This window comes from Herpailurus yagouaroundi, unplaced genomic scaffold (genome assembly GCF_014898765.1).
Source record: "Herpailurus yagouaroundi ecotype Mexico unplaced genomic scaffold, PumYag 77, whole genome shotgun sequence".
Classification (NCBI taxonomy): Eukaryota; Metazoa; Chordata; class Mammalia; order Carnivora; family Felidae; genus Herpailurus; species Herpailurus yagouaroundi.
This window is the reverse complement of record NW_024412388.1, coordinates 98,023,126-98,042,783: the sequence shown is the minus strand read 5'-3', so window position 1 is coordinate 98,042,783 and position 19,658 is coordinate 98,023,126. Positions and strand designations below refer to the sequence as shown.

At 42.3% G+C, this 19,658-nt stretch overlaps 2 protein-coding genes across 5 annotated transcripts in view; both read left to right on the top strand.

The window, feature by feature from the left end:
- The first annotated feature begins 429 nt into the window (after nucleotides 1-429).
- BCL2L15 (BCL2 like 15) lies at nucleotides 430-11,904 on the top strand. Of its 3 annotated transcripts, none has more exons than XR_005788887.1 (5): nucleotides 430-1,119; nucleotides 1,441-1,562; nucleotides 4,389-4,613; nucleotides 5,218-5,291; nucleotides 11,803-11,904. XR_005788887.1 is itself a non-coding variant. In XM_040471353.1 (4 exons), the coding sequence occupies exons 1-4, from the start codon at nucleotides 993-995 to the stop codon at nucleotides 5,233-5,235; spliced, it is 492 nt and encodes a 163-aa protein (XP_040327287.1). In that variant the 5' UTR covers nucleotides 430-992; the 3' UTR covers nucleotides 5,236-7,146. The 3 variants fall into 3 exon arrangements, 1 of the variants encoding a protein (XP_040327287.1); XR_005788886.1 differs by lacking the exon at nucleotides 11,803-11,904 and adding an exon at nucleotides 5,746-7,146; XM_040471353.1 differs by lacking the exon at nucleotides 11,803-11,904 and having other exon boundaries at nucleotides 5,218-7,146.
- Nucleotides 11,905-14,646: 2,742 nt separating this feature from the next.
- PTPN22 (protein tyrosine phosphatase non-receptor type 22) overlaps nucleotides 14,647-19,658 on the top strand; it is a 65,355-nt gene continuing 60,343 nt past the window's right edge. The window contains exon 1 of one of the 2 annotated variants that reach the window (XM_040471349.1): nucleotides 14,647-14,887. In XM_040471349.1, the coding sequence (XP_040327283.1) occupies nucleotides 14,801-14,887 (87 nt within the window). In that variant the 5' untranslated portion in view covers nucleotides 14,647-14,800. The remainder of the gene's footprint in view (nucleotides 14,888-19,658) is intronic. The other variant, XM_040471350.1, reaches the window with a different exon arrangement.

Sequence of the window (19,658 nt, the reverse complement as noted above, 5' to 3'; positions counted from 1 at the left end):
CTTATTTTTCTTCTTTGCCTCATAATCCCTACTTGTCCCTCAGAGCTCATCTCAGATGTTACTACTTCAAGGGAGCCTTTCTAACCCCCTAGGTTTGATTCCCTATTGCACATTGTAATCACACACCGTGTCTCAATAAGCACAAGAAATTATGTGATCAGTCACGTAATATCTGTCATACATGCTAAAGTGTAAGCTCCTTGAGGACAGGAACTGTGTCATTTTTCTGTTATTTCTAGTGCTAGGTATGGTTCCCTACCCTTAGATACTCAGCAATTTGGGGTGCCTGGGTGGCTCAGTTTTTAAGCGACTGACTTTGGCTCAGGCTGTGCTCTCACGGTTTGTGAGTTCGAGACCCTCACTGGGCTCTTTGCTGTCAGTGCAGAGCCCTTTCTGAGCCTGCTTCAGATCCTCTGTCTCCCTCTCTCTCTGCCCCACCCCTGATCGTGTGTGTGTGAGAGTGTGCTCTCTCTCTCTCTTAAAATAAATAAACATGTAAAAAAAGATACTCAGTAAGTTAAATGTATGATTATGGCAAACAAATGCCATATGTCAGGCGTTGAATGCTTATCTATTATAACTTCAGAACCTTCTTTCTTTAACTTATGCCATACACAGAACCTAACAGGAAGTATTTCTAAATGAAATTGCCCAAGAAAGCTCTTCCTCAACTCTATTTCAGTCCTAAATTGGCTAACAATACAAGTTATTAATTAATTCATCTTAGATACTGGCTAGGGTGTGGTTCTGAGAAAAGGAACTGAAAGCCTTCGAAAAGTCTCCTGAGTTCTGTATGAGCCATCCGGAAGAGTCCCACATTTCTGAGCAGCGAGTTTTGAAGGAAATTGGTAGGGCAGGCTCTTGGATTACATGTCCCCTTAGGAAACTTTACAAGAGGTGGACACACCTGTCTTACCAGTATTTCTGACTTACTGCTGAGCTGAAAACTGCTTGTTTTGTGGAGAAGCAAAACTCTGCAGCAACCATCTAAAATGAAGAGCCCCCGAACTTTTGAGGAGCAAACGCAATGCATCGTGGACTCTTTACTCACAGACTTCTTGAGCCCCACAGTGCAGGTTGCTAACCGGGACCTACGTTGTGCAGATGAAACAGATTCAGGTAAGGCTCCTGGCCTGAGGTGGTGATGGTAGGTCAATGAGAGAATCTGGGTAGACTTCCTTATTTCCTCTGAAGTTTCAAAAGGCAAACTAAGCTTTCAGCAATACCTGAAAATCAGTAGTCTCCATGGAAGAGAAAGATATTCTCAGTGAAGGGAGATTTTCTGATCCTCGGTGTTGACAGAATATTGAAGGTGCTCTTGGGAGAGAACAGTGCCCAATGTTGTTTAAAAGTCAAGAACTTTCTCCACTGCCCAGATTCCTGGGAGTTGCCATTCCTTCAAGCTCTGTAACAAATGTGAATGTGTTCCCTCTGTCTTAGGAGAGTCGAGCTCTTTTGACGTGGCCATCATTGCTGGTCGCCTTCGGATGTTGGGTGACCAGTTCAATGGAGAAATGGAAGATTCTGTCAAAAACATCATTTCAGAAACCATTCAGGGACAGGTGAAGTTGCTGCTTTTTTCTATTTTAGATGCTCTTTTCTTACTTCTCTTACATGACTGTGACTAGAAATATCCTAGTGAAAGATTTGGGGGCTTATCTTCATCCAAAGAGATACAGCAGGAATTCTCCAGCTGCTAGTTCTTCAGGAGTTCATCAGAGCCCAAGTGGTAGTGACATTGTTTCCATGTGTTTTCATCAGAGCTGTGCTTAAGTAGCATAGAGCACATCTGTAGCATTTTGTCCCTGGTAAAGCACTTTAGTCTCTAATATACTTGTTTTAATATTTATTTTGCTGAGAGTGGGTGTCTTCCCCTCCCCCATCCCCAGAAGGCCCAGCAACGAAACTATGTACAGGAATGATAGTCGACAAGTATGCTGCACTGAGGGGTAAGTACTTACAGCAACCCACTAGGGCATATCTGGCTTTTCATCAGAATGATGATTATTGGCAATAGCACTTGGATTCTGTATCAGATGTAAAGACCATCGGCAATGTTCTGGAAGATGTTGCTGATTAATATCAACAATGGCAGGTAATATTAACTCATCACTTAACACGTGCCAGACAGTATTCTAAATGCTTTGCACTTATCTCATTTAAGCCTGATACCACTCTATGAGGTCGTGTAGAAACTATTATCCATAAGTGCAACCTCTCCTCATGTGCATGTAATGCTGTGAGAGCAAACATCTCACCTCTTTGTTCACTGCAGTATTCACACAACCTAGAATAGCACCTCGTATGCGGGAGATCCCCGATAAGTATTTTCTGACTTGATATCCATTTAAGCAGATACGGGAACTGAGAGATAGGGAAACAAGAAATTAGGTTACTCCGTGAGTGTTGAAGTTAGGATTTGAACCACACTCTTCACCATTATGCTTTATTCTTCTTACTGAATATAGCTTGGATGGTACGCCTATTCAGGCAGAACCAGACTTGTTACTCCTAATTGTTTGCACTAAAGCTTTCCTAAGGTAGCTAAGAGATGAACTTACTTTTTTTTTTAATTAAAAAAAAGTTTTATGTAACAGTCCCAAACTCATAGGAAAGTTGTGCATATCGTACAAAGAATTTCCCTCTTGAATCATTTGCGAGTAGGTGGCTGATAGGATGTTCCATCATCCGCTAATACTTCTATGTTTCCTTCAAACAAGGCTGTGCTTTTATATATAACCATGATCTAAACCATCAAAACCAGGAAACTAGTACTGACACATTTTCATCTTATCCTCAGATTCCATTCAAATTGTTCCAGTTGTCCCAATGATGTCACTTACAACAAAAAGATCTAGGACAGAATCAGATATTGCATTTAGTTGTGATGTCTCTTTAGTATCCTTTAATCTGAAATAGTTCCTCAATCTTTCTGTGATTTTTCATGACCATGACACTTGAAGATTATGAGTCAGTAATTTTGTAGAAGGTCCCTAAATTTGGGGTTTTTCAATGTTTCCTCTTGCGTAGATTCAGGATATGTACCTTTGCAGTAAGATCACAAAAGTGTTGCAGTGTTCTTCTCGTCGTACCTATTAAGTGGCACAAATTTCACTTTGTCCCATTACTGATGTTAACTTAATCACTTAAGGTGGTGTCTGCAAGGCTTCTCTACAGCAGTTATATCTACTGCAGTTAATATGGTTAAATTTGCATAGGGAGGTATTTTGAAACCATGTAAATATCTAGTATCTCATCAACATTTCAATCTATTCATGTATTTTTTTTCTTTTTTTTTTACTCTTTCATGTATTTATTTTTTATATCAACATGGACTCATGAATTCCTATCTGTTACTAGTAATCTGTTACCACCATTATTTATTTGGATGTTCAAATTGTCCTAGTTTTGGCCAGTGGGAGTCCTTTCAATCTGGACTGTGTCTTTTTGGCATGTCCTGTCGCTCTGCGAGTACTTCCTTAATTTCTGACATATCTCTTGTATTTCCAGGCCCCAGCCTGAAATCAGCCATTGTCCAGGGAGCTCTGGTTGGTTTTAATGGAGAATGGTATTTGGAAACCAAGATCTAGGTACTCATGTGGATGGCCCCCCCAACTTGTTTGGACTCTGACACCCTGCTCTGACTCCCATGGGCCCCCCTACACTACACCACAGTACATCTTGCTTGGCCCCATCTAATGACTTTTGTTTTTTTGTTTTTTAATTTTTTTGTAACATTTATTTATTTTTGAGAGAGCACGAGCTGGAGAGGGGCAGAGAGAGAGGGAGATACAGAATCCAAAGCAGGCCTCAGGCTCTGAGCTGTCAGCACAGAGCCGGACATGGGGCTCGAACTCACAAACTACAAGATCATGACCTGAGCTGAAGTCCGATGCTTAACCGACTAAGCCACCCACGCGCCCCATCCCATCTAATGACTTTTGGATCAATTTTGGGGGGGGGGGGAGGGAAAGGGGGAGAAAAAAAAAAAAACTTTTTTTTTTTTTTTTACTTCAGAATTTTCCAGACTTCAGTCATTCAAGCAGTACCTTCACAATTTGACTATTAAGTACTATCACATACTTAATATTGTCCTTTCAAATCATTTTGTTGTTCTTTCAGTCATTTTGCTCATCCTAAATAATGACACCTGAAATCATAGGTTTGATGGGCTACTTATGTTTTCTCTATACCCATTACAATAAATAACAAAATCATAAAATAGGAAAAGTTTGGCCTTCTACTCCTTAAATTATCTTAGATACAACCAGTGGTGCATTTGCTATTCTCTCCTATAGGAAACACTTGCTTTACTGGATTCCTGCACCTACAGCTCCTTGTAGACTTTTTTTTTCGATACTTGGCTGATATCCCATGTCTCTCCCCAGGCAGGAACTATACTGCAGGACACAGTAAAATCTCTCAGCCAGGCCTGGTGTGCTCAGGATTCCAGCTTAGTTTATGAGAGAGCCTTTCTGGCAGTGTCCGTGAAGCTTCTTGAATGTGTGGCCCGCATGGCTCCTGGAATAGCAAGACAGGTGGCTATCCCCGTAGTAAACCTGATCAACGGGAACAGTGCCGTCCGGGAGTTTGTCCAGGGCCAGGGAGGTTGGGTAAGTATGTTGGGGCCCTGGCTCTGATAGGCATTTGCATTGTTTTTGTACTCATACCTGGGACTCCCAATTCCTGATTCTTTGTAAGTTGGAGACCAGGTAGAAAAACAGATCTCCCTACTTTGCTGAAAAGAGCAGTAAAAAGGGGAACAGTCAGAAGCTCAGGACTACGGGTGTTGGACTTCAGAGACACTTTGCCTAAAATGTTGACTACTAACTCTGCAAAGCTAAATCTCACTTTCTATATATAACTGCCTAGCAAGTATACTGGTGATAGAATGCTAATCTCAGCCTGGCTTCACTCTGCTCCCTGGTGAATTTCTGGGTCTCCTCTCCCTAACATCTTTGGATGTATGTTGAAGAAATTCAGAACCATCCCCCTATTGTCTAACAAAAACGATGTCCAGAGGAGGCATTCTAAGGTCATGTCTTAGGAATCATTAGACCCTCTGCTCTCATAGAGCACTCCTCTTCATTTCCAGCATCAGCAGAAGCCTTAGTGAGAGCCGCATTTCTTGAAGGTATCTGCAGATTATTCGTGGTTTCTTTGGGAAGCTCCTGAAAACCATCCCTTTGACTGTAGGCTATCCATTGTTCTTCCTAGGAGAATCTGGAGAGCTGAAGAAGAGGTGGGAGCTGTTTGCCAGCCTGAACATCACTGCCCCTGTGACTGCTCAGGTGATTGATTTCTGGCAGTTAAAGCAGACAACCAAATCCAAAACTGCTTTCTTTTGAACAGAACCTAATTTAGCTGAATAATTTCTTTTCTACTGATTGCTACAGTTGGGAGAAGCCCTTGGAGGTCTACAGAGATTTTGTGCTTTGTGTTTTTATGTGAGTTTTAATGAGGTACCATTTAAGCAAAGACCTCTAGACACAAAGTAATGACTTGTTAGGAGCAGAATTGGAAGCATCAGAGCCCGGCTTGGCTGGAGATCTTTTGGGAAAGGGAGCACACAGTAAACTTCCTTCAGATTTCCTTTTGTCCTTTGGGAAGGATCTTGTCTGCTCATTTTGCAATCTAAAGGATTTCAGGGAGATTTCAATTCTTTAAGTTGAGAATTTCTTTTGAATTCATAACCTGAGTCTTGTGTTAATTTCACCAAAGCAGAATTATTTTATGCATTTTTAGGTTGAAAGCAAAAAATAGCAGTTTCTGCATCTGCCCTCCTACCAGAAAGGCCGACAAAAGATAAAACAGTGAGTGCATTTTTACTGCCACAGGATGCAGGAAGTGCTGGCCCACATCTAGGACAGAGGGGCCATCCCAGCTTAGATGAAACTAGCTGCATACCACAGTGTTTTTCAAACCAAAAAGGGGCCTACATACCACTTGTGGACCTTATAAATTGCTGATTTCCAGGCCCCATCCCTAGAGATTCTGATTCTGTAGGGGTGGGCTGGGACCTAGGATGCTACCAGTTCCACAGGGGATTCTTATGTACGTACAGAATTGAGACCCATCATTTTAGAGCAAGGATTGGCCATATCCTGCCTGCTCCTTTTTCTGTAAATTCTTTTATTGGATTGCAGCTACACTCACTTGTTTACATATTGTCTATGACTGTTTTAGTACCACAACGTCAGAGTTGAGAAGTTACAGCAGATACCATATGGCCTGTAAAATATATTTACTATCTGGCTCTTGACAGAAAAGTGTGTAGACCCTTGCTTTAAAGCTAAATGAACATCTCTCCTTGAATAATTTAAATTCTGTGGCAATCCTGATAATTCCTGCCAAACACAATTGTACATAGGATTACTCTGTTTTTTAGATTTTCGAGTGTTCTGTTGGTTCTGGCATAGTCCACACTTTCTTGAGAACTTTAGCAAATCAGAAAGCTTTGTGACTCCTGAGTAGTCAGTCAGTAGAGGGTATATATTTTCCCTGGCCCTACCATCAGTGATTGGAAGTGATTGGAAATGAGGCATACAGTATCCATGTTATGAATATCTTGAAATAGTCCTTAGGAATCTCATAGATTCATAGGCAAGCATCAAGACTCCTTAAGTCCCAAAACCAGACTACTTACCTGACTGTCAAGAAGAAAAGCATTGCGATATCTATTTTGTTTTTTGGGTTTTTTTTTTTGTTTTTTTTTGTTTTTTTTTTGTTTTTTTTGCTATATCTATTTTGAAGAGAGGCATTAATGGTTTGGTTACAGTTTGGCTGAAGTGTAACCACATCCCCTCCTTTCAGCCAGCCGGCTATCTGTTTCCCCTCAATGCATAGAATTAAAGATGTAGCGCTGGGACTATATCTTGACTTTTTGAAGTTGTGTGATTTCCTCAATTCTTGGAGAAATCACAATAGGTTTGTAATCCCAAATGAGATTTCATGTTTCTTTTAAGTAGCAATTAGCTTTTTTTTGCTACCAATTGAAGACACTTGATGTACTTCTTTGTCCCTTACATTACTGTAAATTCAACAGGGTGGGTTTTGTGGTATTTTACTTCTTAGGTGAAATCACTATTTTCACATTGACCAATGCTGTTTTGTTCATGAAATAGAATTGTGTCTATGTATTTGAACTAATTCTCAGCAAATCCAATTTAATTGATTGATACAGAAACAGATTGGGGGTTGCCCTGGGCAGGGGGTGGGAGGTGGGGAAATGGGTGAAGGTGGTCAAAGGGTATAAATTTCCAGTTATAAGATGAGAAAGGTCTGGGAGAATAATGTACATCATGGTGACTATAGTTAACAATACCATATCCTGTATTTAGAAGTTGCTAAAGAGTAGATTTTTAAAGTTCTTACCACACCCATACACACAAAACACTTTATTTATTTATCTGTCCTATGTTTATGTATTTATTTAAAAAAATTTTTTTTTCTACACCCAGCATGGGGCTTGAACTCACAACCCTGAGACTGAGAGTTGTATGTTCCACTAACTGAGCCAGCCAGGTGCCCCAAAACACACATTGTTTAACTAGGTGAGATGACAGATGTGTTAACTAACCTTACTGTGGTAATCATTTTGAAATACATACATGTATCAAATCATTGCCCTGTACACCTTAAACGTATACAATGTTACAACGTCAGTTCTCTCTCAGTAAAGCTGAAAAATACACGATAAAGGTCAGAGGCCAGCAGCCTCCTCTTTGTCTTTTCCCTCTTAGCTACGCTAGCTCCCCATTTTATCCTATACTGTCAGCAAGACATCCGAATAGGAATCTGTTGCCGAGTATACAGCAGTATCTGGAGACTGAGGACACAGTGCTCCTGGGGATTATACCAAGTAAATGGATGAAGCAGCTCTGGCTTAGGTGTTGTGTTCGTTCCTAGGCACCCTCTCCTGGGAGAGCTGAAGTGTTTGGGTGGCAGGAAGAAGGCACTGTAGCCCAGAGATGAAGAATACATTCAGGTTCTCTGATGTTCACAATGTAGTTTCACCAAGACTAATCATGTGACATTGGGCAAGTAATCCAAATTCCCCTGAGCCTTTGTTTCCACACTTTTTTTTTATATATAAATTTTTTAAAAACATTTATTTATTTTTGAGAGAGAGACAGAGCATGAGCAGGGGAGGGGCAGAGAGAGGGAGACACAGAATGCAGAGCAGGCTGCGGGCTCCGAGCTGTCAGCACCAAGCCCGACGTGGGGCTCGAACTCATGGACTGTGCGATCATGACCTGAGCCGAAGTCGGACGCTTAACCGACTGAGCCACCCAGGCACCCCTGGACTATTTTAAACACTGCACCATGAGGGGCGCCTGGGTGGCGCAGTCGGTTAAGCATCCGACTTCAGCCAGGTCACGATCTCGCAGTCCGTGAGTTCGAGCCCCGCATCGGGCTCTGTGCTGACAGCTCAGAGCCTGGACCCTGTTTCAGATTCTGTGTCTCCCTCTCTCTCTGCCCCTCCCCTGTTCATGCTCTGTCTCTCTGTGTCTCAAAAATAAATAAACGTTAAAAAAAAAAAATTAAACACTGCACCATGAACAGTTTGGGGCTGCTGTCACAGTTCATAAAGTTTTGGCTTAAGCCAATCTTCTGGCTTTACCTCTCGCCTCAGTGTGATTCCTAAGATTCCTAAGTCTGACGGACTTATTTCCCTTCTTCCTAAATCCATATCCACGAGCTCCAATTCTTTGTATCTATATACCTTTTTTATCCCTATACTGCCTCAGATTGCTGTCCAGCTAGCTCAAAACCTCAGTCATGTTTCCCCTTTTCCCTGCCTCCAGCCCTACTTACCTAGTCTTTCTCACTTATTCCTTGCTTTTTGTCTGGATTCTTTCTATGAGAGTTTGTTACCCCATGCCTGGACTTTTGGTAAAGTCTCTTAGGCTATTAACTGATTGTCCTGTTCCAGGCTTGCCCATTCCCATCTGTCCTAATACGGCCACCAGATTGACCAAAGCTGTGGTTTCCTTGTCTAGTCTTGTGAGTCATTTTCAGATATAATCATTTTGAAATTTTACATACTACTGAAGTAGATTATGAGACTTTTAAAAAAATTTATCAGAGGGGCCATTTCTTCAAAAAAAAAAAAAAAAGAAGAAAGAAAGAAAAGAAACATTGCTTTGATTGCCATTTTCTTAAGATCTTCCAGCGGAACTTTTGAAGGTGATTGGATATGTTCATTGTTTTGATTGTACTGATGGCTTCTTGGGTGTATATACATTTCAAACTTCTCAAGCCACACACTCTGAAGTGTGTAGTTTGTTGTATGTCAGTACTACCTCAGTAAAGTCGTTATATTTTTAATTTTTTTAATGTTTATTAATTATTTTTGAGAGAGAGGGAGACAGAGCGCAAGTGGAGGAGGGGCAGAGAGGGAGGGAGACACAGAATCCGAAGCAGGCTCCAGGCTCTGAGCTGTCAGCACAAAGCCCCACACAGGGCTCAAACCCACAGACCATGAGATCATGACCTGAGCCAAAGTCCGATGCTTAACCGACTGAGCCACTCAGGCGCCTCCTCAATTAAGTTGTTGTTAAAAAAAATATAAAACCTTCCCCAGTTTTCCATCGCCCATCAAATAAAGCCTGACTTTTTAACCTGGCATTCAAATTCCCTCAGGGTCTGTCTCCAACTGCCCTTTCTAGCCTTGTGGATCAAGACTCTTCTCTACATGACCAATCATCCAGTCGGACTGAGAGCCACTCACTAAGTTATCCTCCTCCTGCTGTTCTCTGTTTTATATTGCTTCTCCTCAGGCTCTTCGACATATTCAAGATCCAGCTCAAAGGTCACTTCCTCGATGAAGGCTACCCAGAAAACCCAAATACAAAGTGATCTTTGCCTTCTCAACATTCTGTTTGCATATTCCCACCAATGGCCTTAAGTTATAGTTATTTGTGTACTTCCCTCCCCTACTAGAAAAAGATCCTTGAATGAAGACAACTTGTTGTACACATCTGTAGCACCCCTCCTCCCCATTCTCTTGCGTACCTATGGATCTCATAAATATTCATTAAAAGAATAAATGAATAAAAAAAAGAATAAATGAATAGACTCAATACTGAGTCAACAAATGAAAGATAAGATTTCAAGTTTGATTACGTTTTGAACACGATGCCAGGTCTCACCAAGAGTCCCAACTCTGTTTTAACAGAAGGAAAATTGAGTCAATTGCAAATTATCAGTTGTCGTTAGCCTCCTGAGGGTTGTACTCCCGAAACCAAAGGCAGAGCGTGATTCCCTGTGGATGGCTGGAAGCTGACTATGAAGTTCACAGCGGGTGAACCGAAGAGACTGATGAGGTCTCAGAAAGCTGTAGCGATGAGAAGCCATCATGACCAGGAGATGCATGGGGGACTTTCCTGCTGTGGGTGATGTGTGCAACAAGCCTCGTCAGAGGCGTTTTATCGGCCTCTACTATGTCCATTTATAGAAGGGGAAATGGGTCTATTCTGGGAGATAAAGGGGTCGTTTTTTTCCTGGCCATTGTAGCAGCACAGAGCTCGGCTCTGCCTCGGTGGTGGCAGCATCATTCCTTCCATAACAGTGGCCCGGCTGCTCAGGCAGCAGCTCTCAGGTACATGCTCTTTTCCAGGTTCTGGGACCCCTCCCTGTAGGGAAGGCCCATCTGCTCCTGGCACAGCGAAAAGTGCCTGGCCAGAGACAGGCATGGTCTATGCCAGGCAGGAGACCTGGAGTACTTGACGGAGAGAGTAACCAAGTCAGGGTGGACCCCTCACCAACACCTAACCACATTACGTAGTGTGCTTGATCACAACAGGTGTAATTTAGGTGTGCTTAAGAGCACGTTAAGCACTGTGGGTCCCGCAAATGTATGTGGAAGGCACTACCGTGGCCTTTGATACATTTAAAACTACAGGGGGTGGCTTATGTGTCTTCTTTCGAATAAACTCTTTTCAATAAACTTGTGGGAGGCAAGAAACCTGTGGAGAAACAAAGCAAACTTCCACAGCTGAAAATAAAGACTTCTACCGAAAGGAGGCAGACTAAGAAAGTCGTGCTGAGATGGAGTTAGGGGCGGGTGTTGTGAAGAAAAGAGTAACTAAGCTATACAGCTTTATTTTCATCTTGGCGAACATTAGGGGAAAGGTGAGAAGTAGCAAAAGAGGTGGCAGTAAAATGAGTAAGGCCTGTGGTTGATGTGGCTAGATAGTTTGGGTGGGGGGGACCCACCCAAGCCCAGGAGGGGCTTGGTGACAAGCTGAGGAATCTGGACGTGCGTGCAGTAGACCATCGGTAACTACTTCGGTTCTTTAGCATTTAAGTGGAGTTTTAAGACCTTTCACCCACGCTTGGTTCCTAGGAGACGCGAGCATGGGGTACAACTAAGAGCCTGTTGCTGATGGAATTCACATGTGCAGAAGGGGGGGCGGGGGTCAGCATGGGAATGGAAGAGACTGGTTGAATCTACAAGACATTGAGGAGAAATGACAAGCAGGCCTTGGTGACCACCAGGATGCTCACAAAGAACTGCGTGTTTCACGGATACTACACGGAGCCCGTATCAAATCAATGACCCTAGTGAAACCGAAGCAAAGATTGTTAAGTGGCTTCCCCAGGGTAAAACAGGCCTCCCCATAGAGAGAGAAGGATGTTGTGAGAAACCTGAGTGTATTTCTTATTAACTGATAATACTTGTCCTAATGATCTCCCCTGATATTCTCTTTGGTTAAAGTTTCTTTCTTTTCTTTTTTTTTTTTTTTTTTTTGTCATGGAATTCCAACCTCCGTGACGCTGATGTTGGACATTATACAGGCATGCTCCCCTCTTGCCAGTGCAGGTGACTACGAGGGGCACTCCTCTATGCTGTCATCCACCTTCTGAATTAACAGCAGAACCACAGGAGGCAGCAGTGAGGTGTTCCTTCCTGGCTCTTCTTCAGGTGCTCATTGACTTTTACTTTCCACTAGAACTCACTCTGGCGGGTCCTGACAAAGTGCTCATGGGTCTTTCACTTCATGGAATTGTTGTGTTCACTTAGGGCTTAGGCCGGACCGGTTTAAATGTTTCACCATAAATTCGTCAATTCTTTTACGTATTTGCCAGTCTTTGCTGTAGAACATGTTCCCCCTCCCCAGTTGTTGATCTTCCCACAAGATATAAATGATTCATCAGAATCTATATCAAAAAGCATGATGCTCCTGTCGCCTTCCCGTATCGACAGAAGGAAGTGTGAAAAATTAAGTAGCAGCTTAGATTTGTTAAAATAAAACTGTTAATAAAAGTTTTTTTTTGTTTTCTCCTTCGGTTGTGCTTGTCGTTTGCTTGAGTGGTCTACTCAGGAAATGGTCTTTCAGCGAAGTGGGTTTTTGAGGTTTGGTTATTTCACGATGTTTCTGTATCTTTTGGTTTTAGTGTGGAACAGACTCCCTAGAATTGCTGCTTGCTTTTGAAAAGAAATCTGCAGTTCGGCTCAGACGCTATTTTTAGATTTTTATATTTGGGGTAAAAGGAGGCACAACTCAGCGAGTTTTTCTTTATCTCGTAGCCATCACTATGTTAGCTCTCCCTAAGAAGAGAATAAAGTTAGAGATCATTCTGAAATATGAGTTTGAGAACTATAGATTTAAAACTTATTTTATTAGGTATCTTTTTGTTTATTAATTAGTAAAGTTCTAGTTTTGTTGGAAGTAATTACATTCTAAGGGGACAGAGGGATTGTGAAACTATCTCTTTTACTTGTTAAAATACAGAAAATCATTTTTCTTTTAGGGTTATGCTTTGCTACTCTGCAAATTAACCGGTTAGTTTGGAACGTTTTTATTTTAATGAGTAATTACAGCCATGTCTTAGTCCTGAGATGCTTTATTAACCAGTTTAAGGGTGTTTTTTCACTCTATTCTGGCTTGTTTGCTCTCGTATATCCAGCCCTACCATAATACTTAGCATTTAGTGGGTACTCAATAAATTTGTTGAACAAATTAATGGATTTTTGCTTTTTTCTAATTTAAAAAATGGTATAATAATGTTTAAAGAATTTTACAAAGCATCCTTAGGGGCACCTGGGTGGCTCAGTCGGTTAAGTGTCTGACTCTTGATCTGAGCTCAGGTCTTGATCAGGGTTGTGAGTTCGAGCCCTGCATTGGACTCCGTTGGCCATGAAGCCTACCTAAAAAAAAAAAAAAAAAAAATCCTTAATTCTAGCACTCACACAGTTCATTCTTTTCAGTGCCATTTAGTCTTCATTTAATCATGTACATACTTTCACATGGTTTTAGTTATTGTGAATTTTCGATTTTGTACTTTTAAAGTTTTTCCCCTGTAAGTCTTAAGATAGCCAAATAAAACATTGCATTATTTAGTACAACAAAAAAGTCTCCTTTAATGCCAGATGGGGACTGAGGAATACTATCCTGTTCTCAACAACTACTGTTTCACATGCAGAATCCCTCAAAGACCTTTCTTTTCCTGTTGCGAGGCTCAATAAAATGGATGTAGCTTAGTAGTGCCTCGAATTTCCTAAAGAGAATTTAAATAATCCAAAACAGAAAAGATTGCTAATAGAGGAAGTTCTAATGGCACATTTCCCGGTTTTCTTCAGGATTATTTCAGACTAATTTTGTTAACAATTTTTTATGGAACTTCTGTCTTCAAACAGAGATGATATACTGATTTTGAGTTGCTCTCACTCCGCATGAGACAGTCTTAGGTAGGTTTGTACCCACTGAGGAGAGGATTTACGCAAGCTGAGATGTGGAAGCTTTCTCTCGAACAGCTTGTCTGTCAGGGACAAAATGCCACACGCACAGCGTGGCTTCCTGAAGCAATGGCCTTTTCCAAGGCACTAGTTGGATAGTAGAATGCCTTCTCTAGAAATGGTTCTTCAGCCTTTCGGCCCTGAAAGTTATACTGCTGCCAGCAAGGTGGCTGATTTTACTCTTTTTCTGTTCCTTATAGTTTACTAGCATTGCCTACAGGGGATATTGTGCCAACTTCCTGGTCAGGTGCTCCTCATGGGGGCCAATGTCCTCCTGGATCTTATACAGACCAATACTCAGTCCTGAAATCAACAGCACTTCCCTTAGTAGAGGTCAGCACTTCCCCAGCCCACGGAGAGACACATACTGTCAGAAGCAGCTGACTTTGCTTCATCCAAAAGAGAGTTTGAGGTGTATATGGCAGACATAAGATTGCTGAATAAAAAAGCCTTCTCTGATGAACAGTAATTTTCCACAGATCGCATGGACAAGAAACTTTGGGGGAGAATAGTGCAGGCAGAAGGTGTCTTAATTCCAAACGGTGTCTGTCTCCCTTTCGGACCCTAACTGAACTTGGCTGAGTTCATTTGGGACAGGAGGAAACAGAAAGGATCGACAGGGCCTTTGTGTTCATTGAGGAAATGGGGAGAGGCAGACCCCGTTCCTAAGACCTGTAATTCTGCCTTTTCTCTAGGAAGCAAGAAAAAGGGTGAATTTGACTTAAAGATGATGGAGTGGAACGGTGTCAGAGCTAAGCAGGCCATGTGTTATGCTCTGGTTAGCCTCTTGTTTGTTAGCACTTGAACTGTAACCAGGTTCCTTCCTCGAGAAGGAAGGCGCTAGGGCCCTGGAGTGATGATGGCTTTGTTGTGTGACCACAGAGGCTGGTTGCGTACTAATTTCCTCTAGGGCTTGTGATGAAGTCAGTTAACCACAGCCTTCAACATGCTCTGCTCTGGAGGCAGCAGTGGCTTCTTGGTGGTATCTCGGCCATGACATCCACTTGACATGCCCTCTCTTAACCCACTGGTAGACAGTTTCTCTTGCCCTGCAGCATGGACCAAAGAGAAATTCTGCAGAAGTTCCTGGATGAGGCCCAAAACAAGAAATCTAACAAAGAGGAGTTTGCCAATGAATTTCTGGTGAGTCTTACGTGTGACACTCTCAGAGTGGTTACACAGACTGTTTAACTGACTAGGATGGTCCAACTCTCCTAGACCACACTGCTCTTGGGATAAAGTGAGTATCAGGCCTTGCAGCAGGGGAAGAAGGGAGGAAGGTGACCTAAAAGTTTGACTTTTTTGAGCGGTTTGTGTGTTTTAAGTATTCTGTCCAAAACCCTGTTTTAAATACTGTGTTTGCTGGTTCTTGGAGTTTGACCAAGATTCCCACGGAGGACATACATAATTCCAGGTGTATGAATATTCCTATTAATTGAACATCTGGAGTCCCTAGGTATCCGAGTTGTGGTTTTTGCTTCAAATGACTACTTTTAATTAACATTAAGAGGAAAGAAACCAAGATTAACTTCTCATGGAGCATTATGTTTTTAGCCTCCCCACGGAATCCCACTCGGGTGACAAAGGCTCTTGAGGAGCACCGAAACTGCCTGCTGCCATATTTCTTTATTGTTTCTTTTCCTTTTCTTCTAAGGAGAAAAATGAGAACGCGTGTTTTTGCTGTTAAATAACAGGGTCTTTGGAAGCTTCTCTTGCGTGGAGGGGTAGAATGGGATGAGGAGCAGAGACAAGTGAGGGATGTGGGGAAATACAGGTGCCAGCTGGCCTAGGGCCGACTGGATCTGATCTGCCAGGGGAACCCTGCATCTCCTCTGAGGGGACTGTGGTGATGGGTGTTGAGCCCTGGGCAGGTCTCGCTCATCCTGTACCCAGCACGTCCGATGACATAGGATATCTGATGGCATTATGTATTTTGGAATACTTCCTTCCAGCTGGTGTTTCAGGGCTTTAAGAACTTGAAGGCTTGGCTCTTCAGCTGTGAAGGAGCAGGAAGAACAAGGGACTTGAAGCAGAAAACCTGAAATCAAATCAGGTGGATTCTCTTGTCCACCAAATTATCAGCTCTTTGATCTGTTCCTTCGTTTCCCCAAGTCTTTGTTTCCTAACTTCCAAAATGGGGATGATCATTCGTGGCCTACCTGTCCTCACAGGTTGTCGTGATGATTAAATATCAATGAGAATTAAATGCGCTCCTTCATTCCGTAATATGTAGTGAGCACCCACCGTGTATCAAGTTCAGTTCTAGGCACTGAGGGTATAGCCGTGAACAGGACAAAGCCTCTGTGCTCATGGAGCTAACATTCTGGTTCCGGAGGGCAGATGTGAAAACACTCTGTAAAGTTTGGAGTGATTAGATATCATGACAGTGATTCTATGTTAAGACAGAAGCCCCTGTGTCAACTCAACTTGGATAATATTGTGGCATTGTGAAAAATGTGCTCTCGGGGGGCGCCTGGGTGGCGCAGTCGGTTAAGCGTCCGACTTCAGCCAGGTCACGATCTCGCGGTCCGTGAGTTCGAGCCCCGCATCGGGCTCTGGGCTGATGGCTCAGAGCCTGGAGCCTGTTTCCGATTCTGTGTCTCCCTCTCTCTCTGCCCCTCCCCCGTTCATGCTCTGTCTCTGTCCCAAAAATAAATAAATGTTGAAAAAAAAATTAAAAAAAAAAAATGTGCTCTCGGTGCCACTGGCCAGGCAGTGTGAGTCCCTCTAAGTGGAGCCACCAGGGAGGGAGGTTAAGGGGGAGGTCCTGGCCTGTCTTTATAATCTCCCACCAAGTTATAGCAGCCACCTCACCTCCTGTTTTCTCTGCCTCTAGCCTTGCCCCACCTTCAATCAATGTTCCATTCAGCAGCCAAGTGATCTTCTAATAATACAAATCTGGTCATTTTTCCCTGCTTAAAAACACTGTATAGTTTGTGTTTGTTTCCAGCTGTTTGAAATTGTAAAATATAAGACACATTTAGAAAATTACATAGAGCATGTGTCAGTATAATTATGAAGCAACCACCGCAGAGGTCAAGGAATGGAACATTTTCGGACCCCGGAAAACCTCTATATATGGCTTCTCCATCAGGTTCCTTAGCCCCGCCCCCCCCACCCCCAGCCCCACCGCCGCGCCCGCCCTGCCCTGACCAAGGAATAATTACTATCCTGACTTTTATATTAATCACTTCCTTGCTTTTCTAGCTCTTGGTTTTAAGGACCTTGTTTTTGGGTGGTGATTAAGTAGAACCTCACTGTTCACTGACTCATGTCCTCCAGTGGAAAAACAGAGTCTTGCCCTCAGCCCCACCTAAAGGTTCAGCTGAGATACCAGAGACATTCATTTTTGGGGGAGTTGGGTAGTGGTGAATGGGTTATTTGCTTGCTTCGACAAGGTAAATACTGTCTTTAAATTGAAGGGCTTTTCATCTGGTCATTTCCCCCTTCCTACCTTAAGCCCCTTAATGTAGTTTCCCAGGATTGGATGTTTTTGAGGTTGGATCCCTGATTCTGTGACCCAAGGCCACTGCTAGCCTAAATGGTGGTTCCTTTGTGGGAATTATCGAAAGTCATCTCTGGTTCCAGGTAGACAATCTGTGCCCCCTGCCCCCTGCCAGGTCAGTGGCTCGGATTTTGGTCCACACTTCCCCCTTGGCTGTGTATCTCTGGGCAGAGCACATAGCCTTGCTATGACAGCTGAAGCCAACACCATGCTGTGTGAGTCTTTTCCTGAGCCAACACTAAATCCGATCACATTTCTGTAGTGGAAACTGCCAAGACCATTCCTATAAGGTTTTCATGCATTCATCCACGTGTTTACTGAGCGCTTACTATGTGCAAAGCATTATGCCAGATGCTGCACTATGCAATGCAGTGCTCCATGCTTTGGTGGGGTTTATCTCCTAAGACATCAGAGGATGTCTTAGAGTGGCAAACATTAAACAGCTGATTACTCTAGGAAATATTTAATTGTGATAATCTTGGTGGGGTGTCAAGGAAGCATCATATTCATTATCATATTTACTACTCATTAAAAAGAAAACATAACCCATGACATAGTTATGTTCTCTATGATGAGGAATGTCCTCTCAGAGGAGGAAACTGAGGCTCTGACAGGTTAAGTGATTGGCCTAAGCTCACTCAGCTGTTCAGCCATAGACATGAAACTGAATCCAGATCTATCATTTCAGAGACTGGGAAATTAATCCTTGCGCAATAAGTGTCTTGCTTCAGCCAATAACACCGAACCCCTCAAAGGGTCTAGCCTGAGGGTAAGTCCCCAGTTAGTAGAGTTTCTACACAGCAGAGACAGAAGTATGCAGCCACACTACTGAAAATTTCTTTTTTTTTAAATTCTTAATAATTCCTCTATATTTGTAAATGTTTATTTATTTCGAGAGGAGAGAATGAGAGAGAGAGAGAAAGAGAGAGGGGGCTAGCTGTGTGTGAGTGGGGGAGGGGCAGAGAGCGAGGGACAGAGAGAATCCCAAGCAGGCTCTGGCACTGTTAGCGGAGAGCTGGACTCAAGGCTCGATTCCATGAACCGTGAGATCATGACCTGAGCCAAAATCAAGAATCAGACACTTAACCGACTGACCCACGTGAGCGCCCCTAAAAAATTTCTTAAGCATAATTAAAAAAAAAAAACACCTTATTGTTGTTACTCTTATGAAACAATATTATTGCAAGTTAAAAGAAAATAAATTCACCACAGTACCAATATCCCAACAAATACAGTCTTTTTGGTGTAGAAATCCTAGTTCTTGTCCACTTATATACTGCCTTTTACATTGTTGTAATTATAGCATAGATACAATTTTGTATTCTCATATTTTCACATAACGTTACACAAAAACTATCATTGTTAATTAAAACCTATATTTACAGCTTCTGATGCAGCGTGGTGTAATGGAAGCATAATACTCTGAATAATAGCTAATACTTCTGTAGCTCTTAAAGAAATTGTTGTAAACACTTTTATGTATCACCTCATTTAAACCATTGAGGAAGGTACTGTTATTATTTCCATTTCATAGAGGAGGAAACTGAGACAGAGAGGTCAACTGACTTGCTGAGGGCCAGGTAGCTAGTAAGTGGTGGAACAGAGGTTCACGTTCAAGTGGCCTGCTCCACCATCTATATTTGTAACAACTGTGGAATCGTATACACCTTAGTTTGAATTCAGGTTCTATCGTTAGCTGTGTGACCTTGAACAAAGTCGTTAAAAAGTGGGAACAAATAAATAGTCACATTGCAGAATTGCTGTGAAGAAAATGGAGAAAATATATGAAATGCCTGACATGTAGTAGGCACCCAAGTAATTTAATTTTTTCATACACTGGACATTTAGATTATTTCTAATTTGTCATAATTATTGACATAACATGCAACAAGTATGTTTGTCCATGTGATTTTCCCCTTCTTTTGGTTTATATCCTGGGCTAGATCCACAAAGGTGTCATTACTGGGTCAAAGAGTATTAGCATCTAATTGGCTAAGTATAGCCAAATGTATTTTTCAAAGAGCTCTTCTAATTTGCAAAGTCTGAATTTATCATCTTCTCTACCACCTTCCTAGTCTTAGTAACTATAAAAGAAAATAAATAAATCTTTTTGACTGCCTACTGTATGTTAGGCAATAAGTGGTTTACCATATATGATCTTAATCACTACAACAACCCCAAGAGGAAAATATTATCTTCATTTTTTTTTTTTTAACATTTATTTATTTTTGGGACAGAGAGAGACAGAGCATGAACGGGGGAGGGGCCGAGAGAGAGGGAGACACAGAATCGGAAGCAGGCTCCAGGCTCTGAGCCATCAGCCCAGAGCCCGATGCGGGGCTCGAACTCACGGACCGCGAGATCGTGACCTGAGCTGAAGTCGGACGCTTAACCGACTGAGCCACCCAG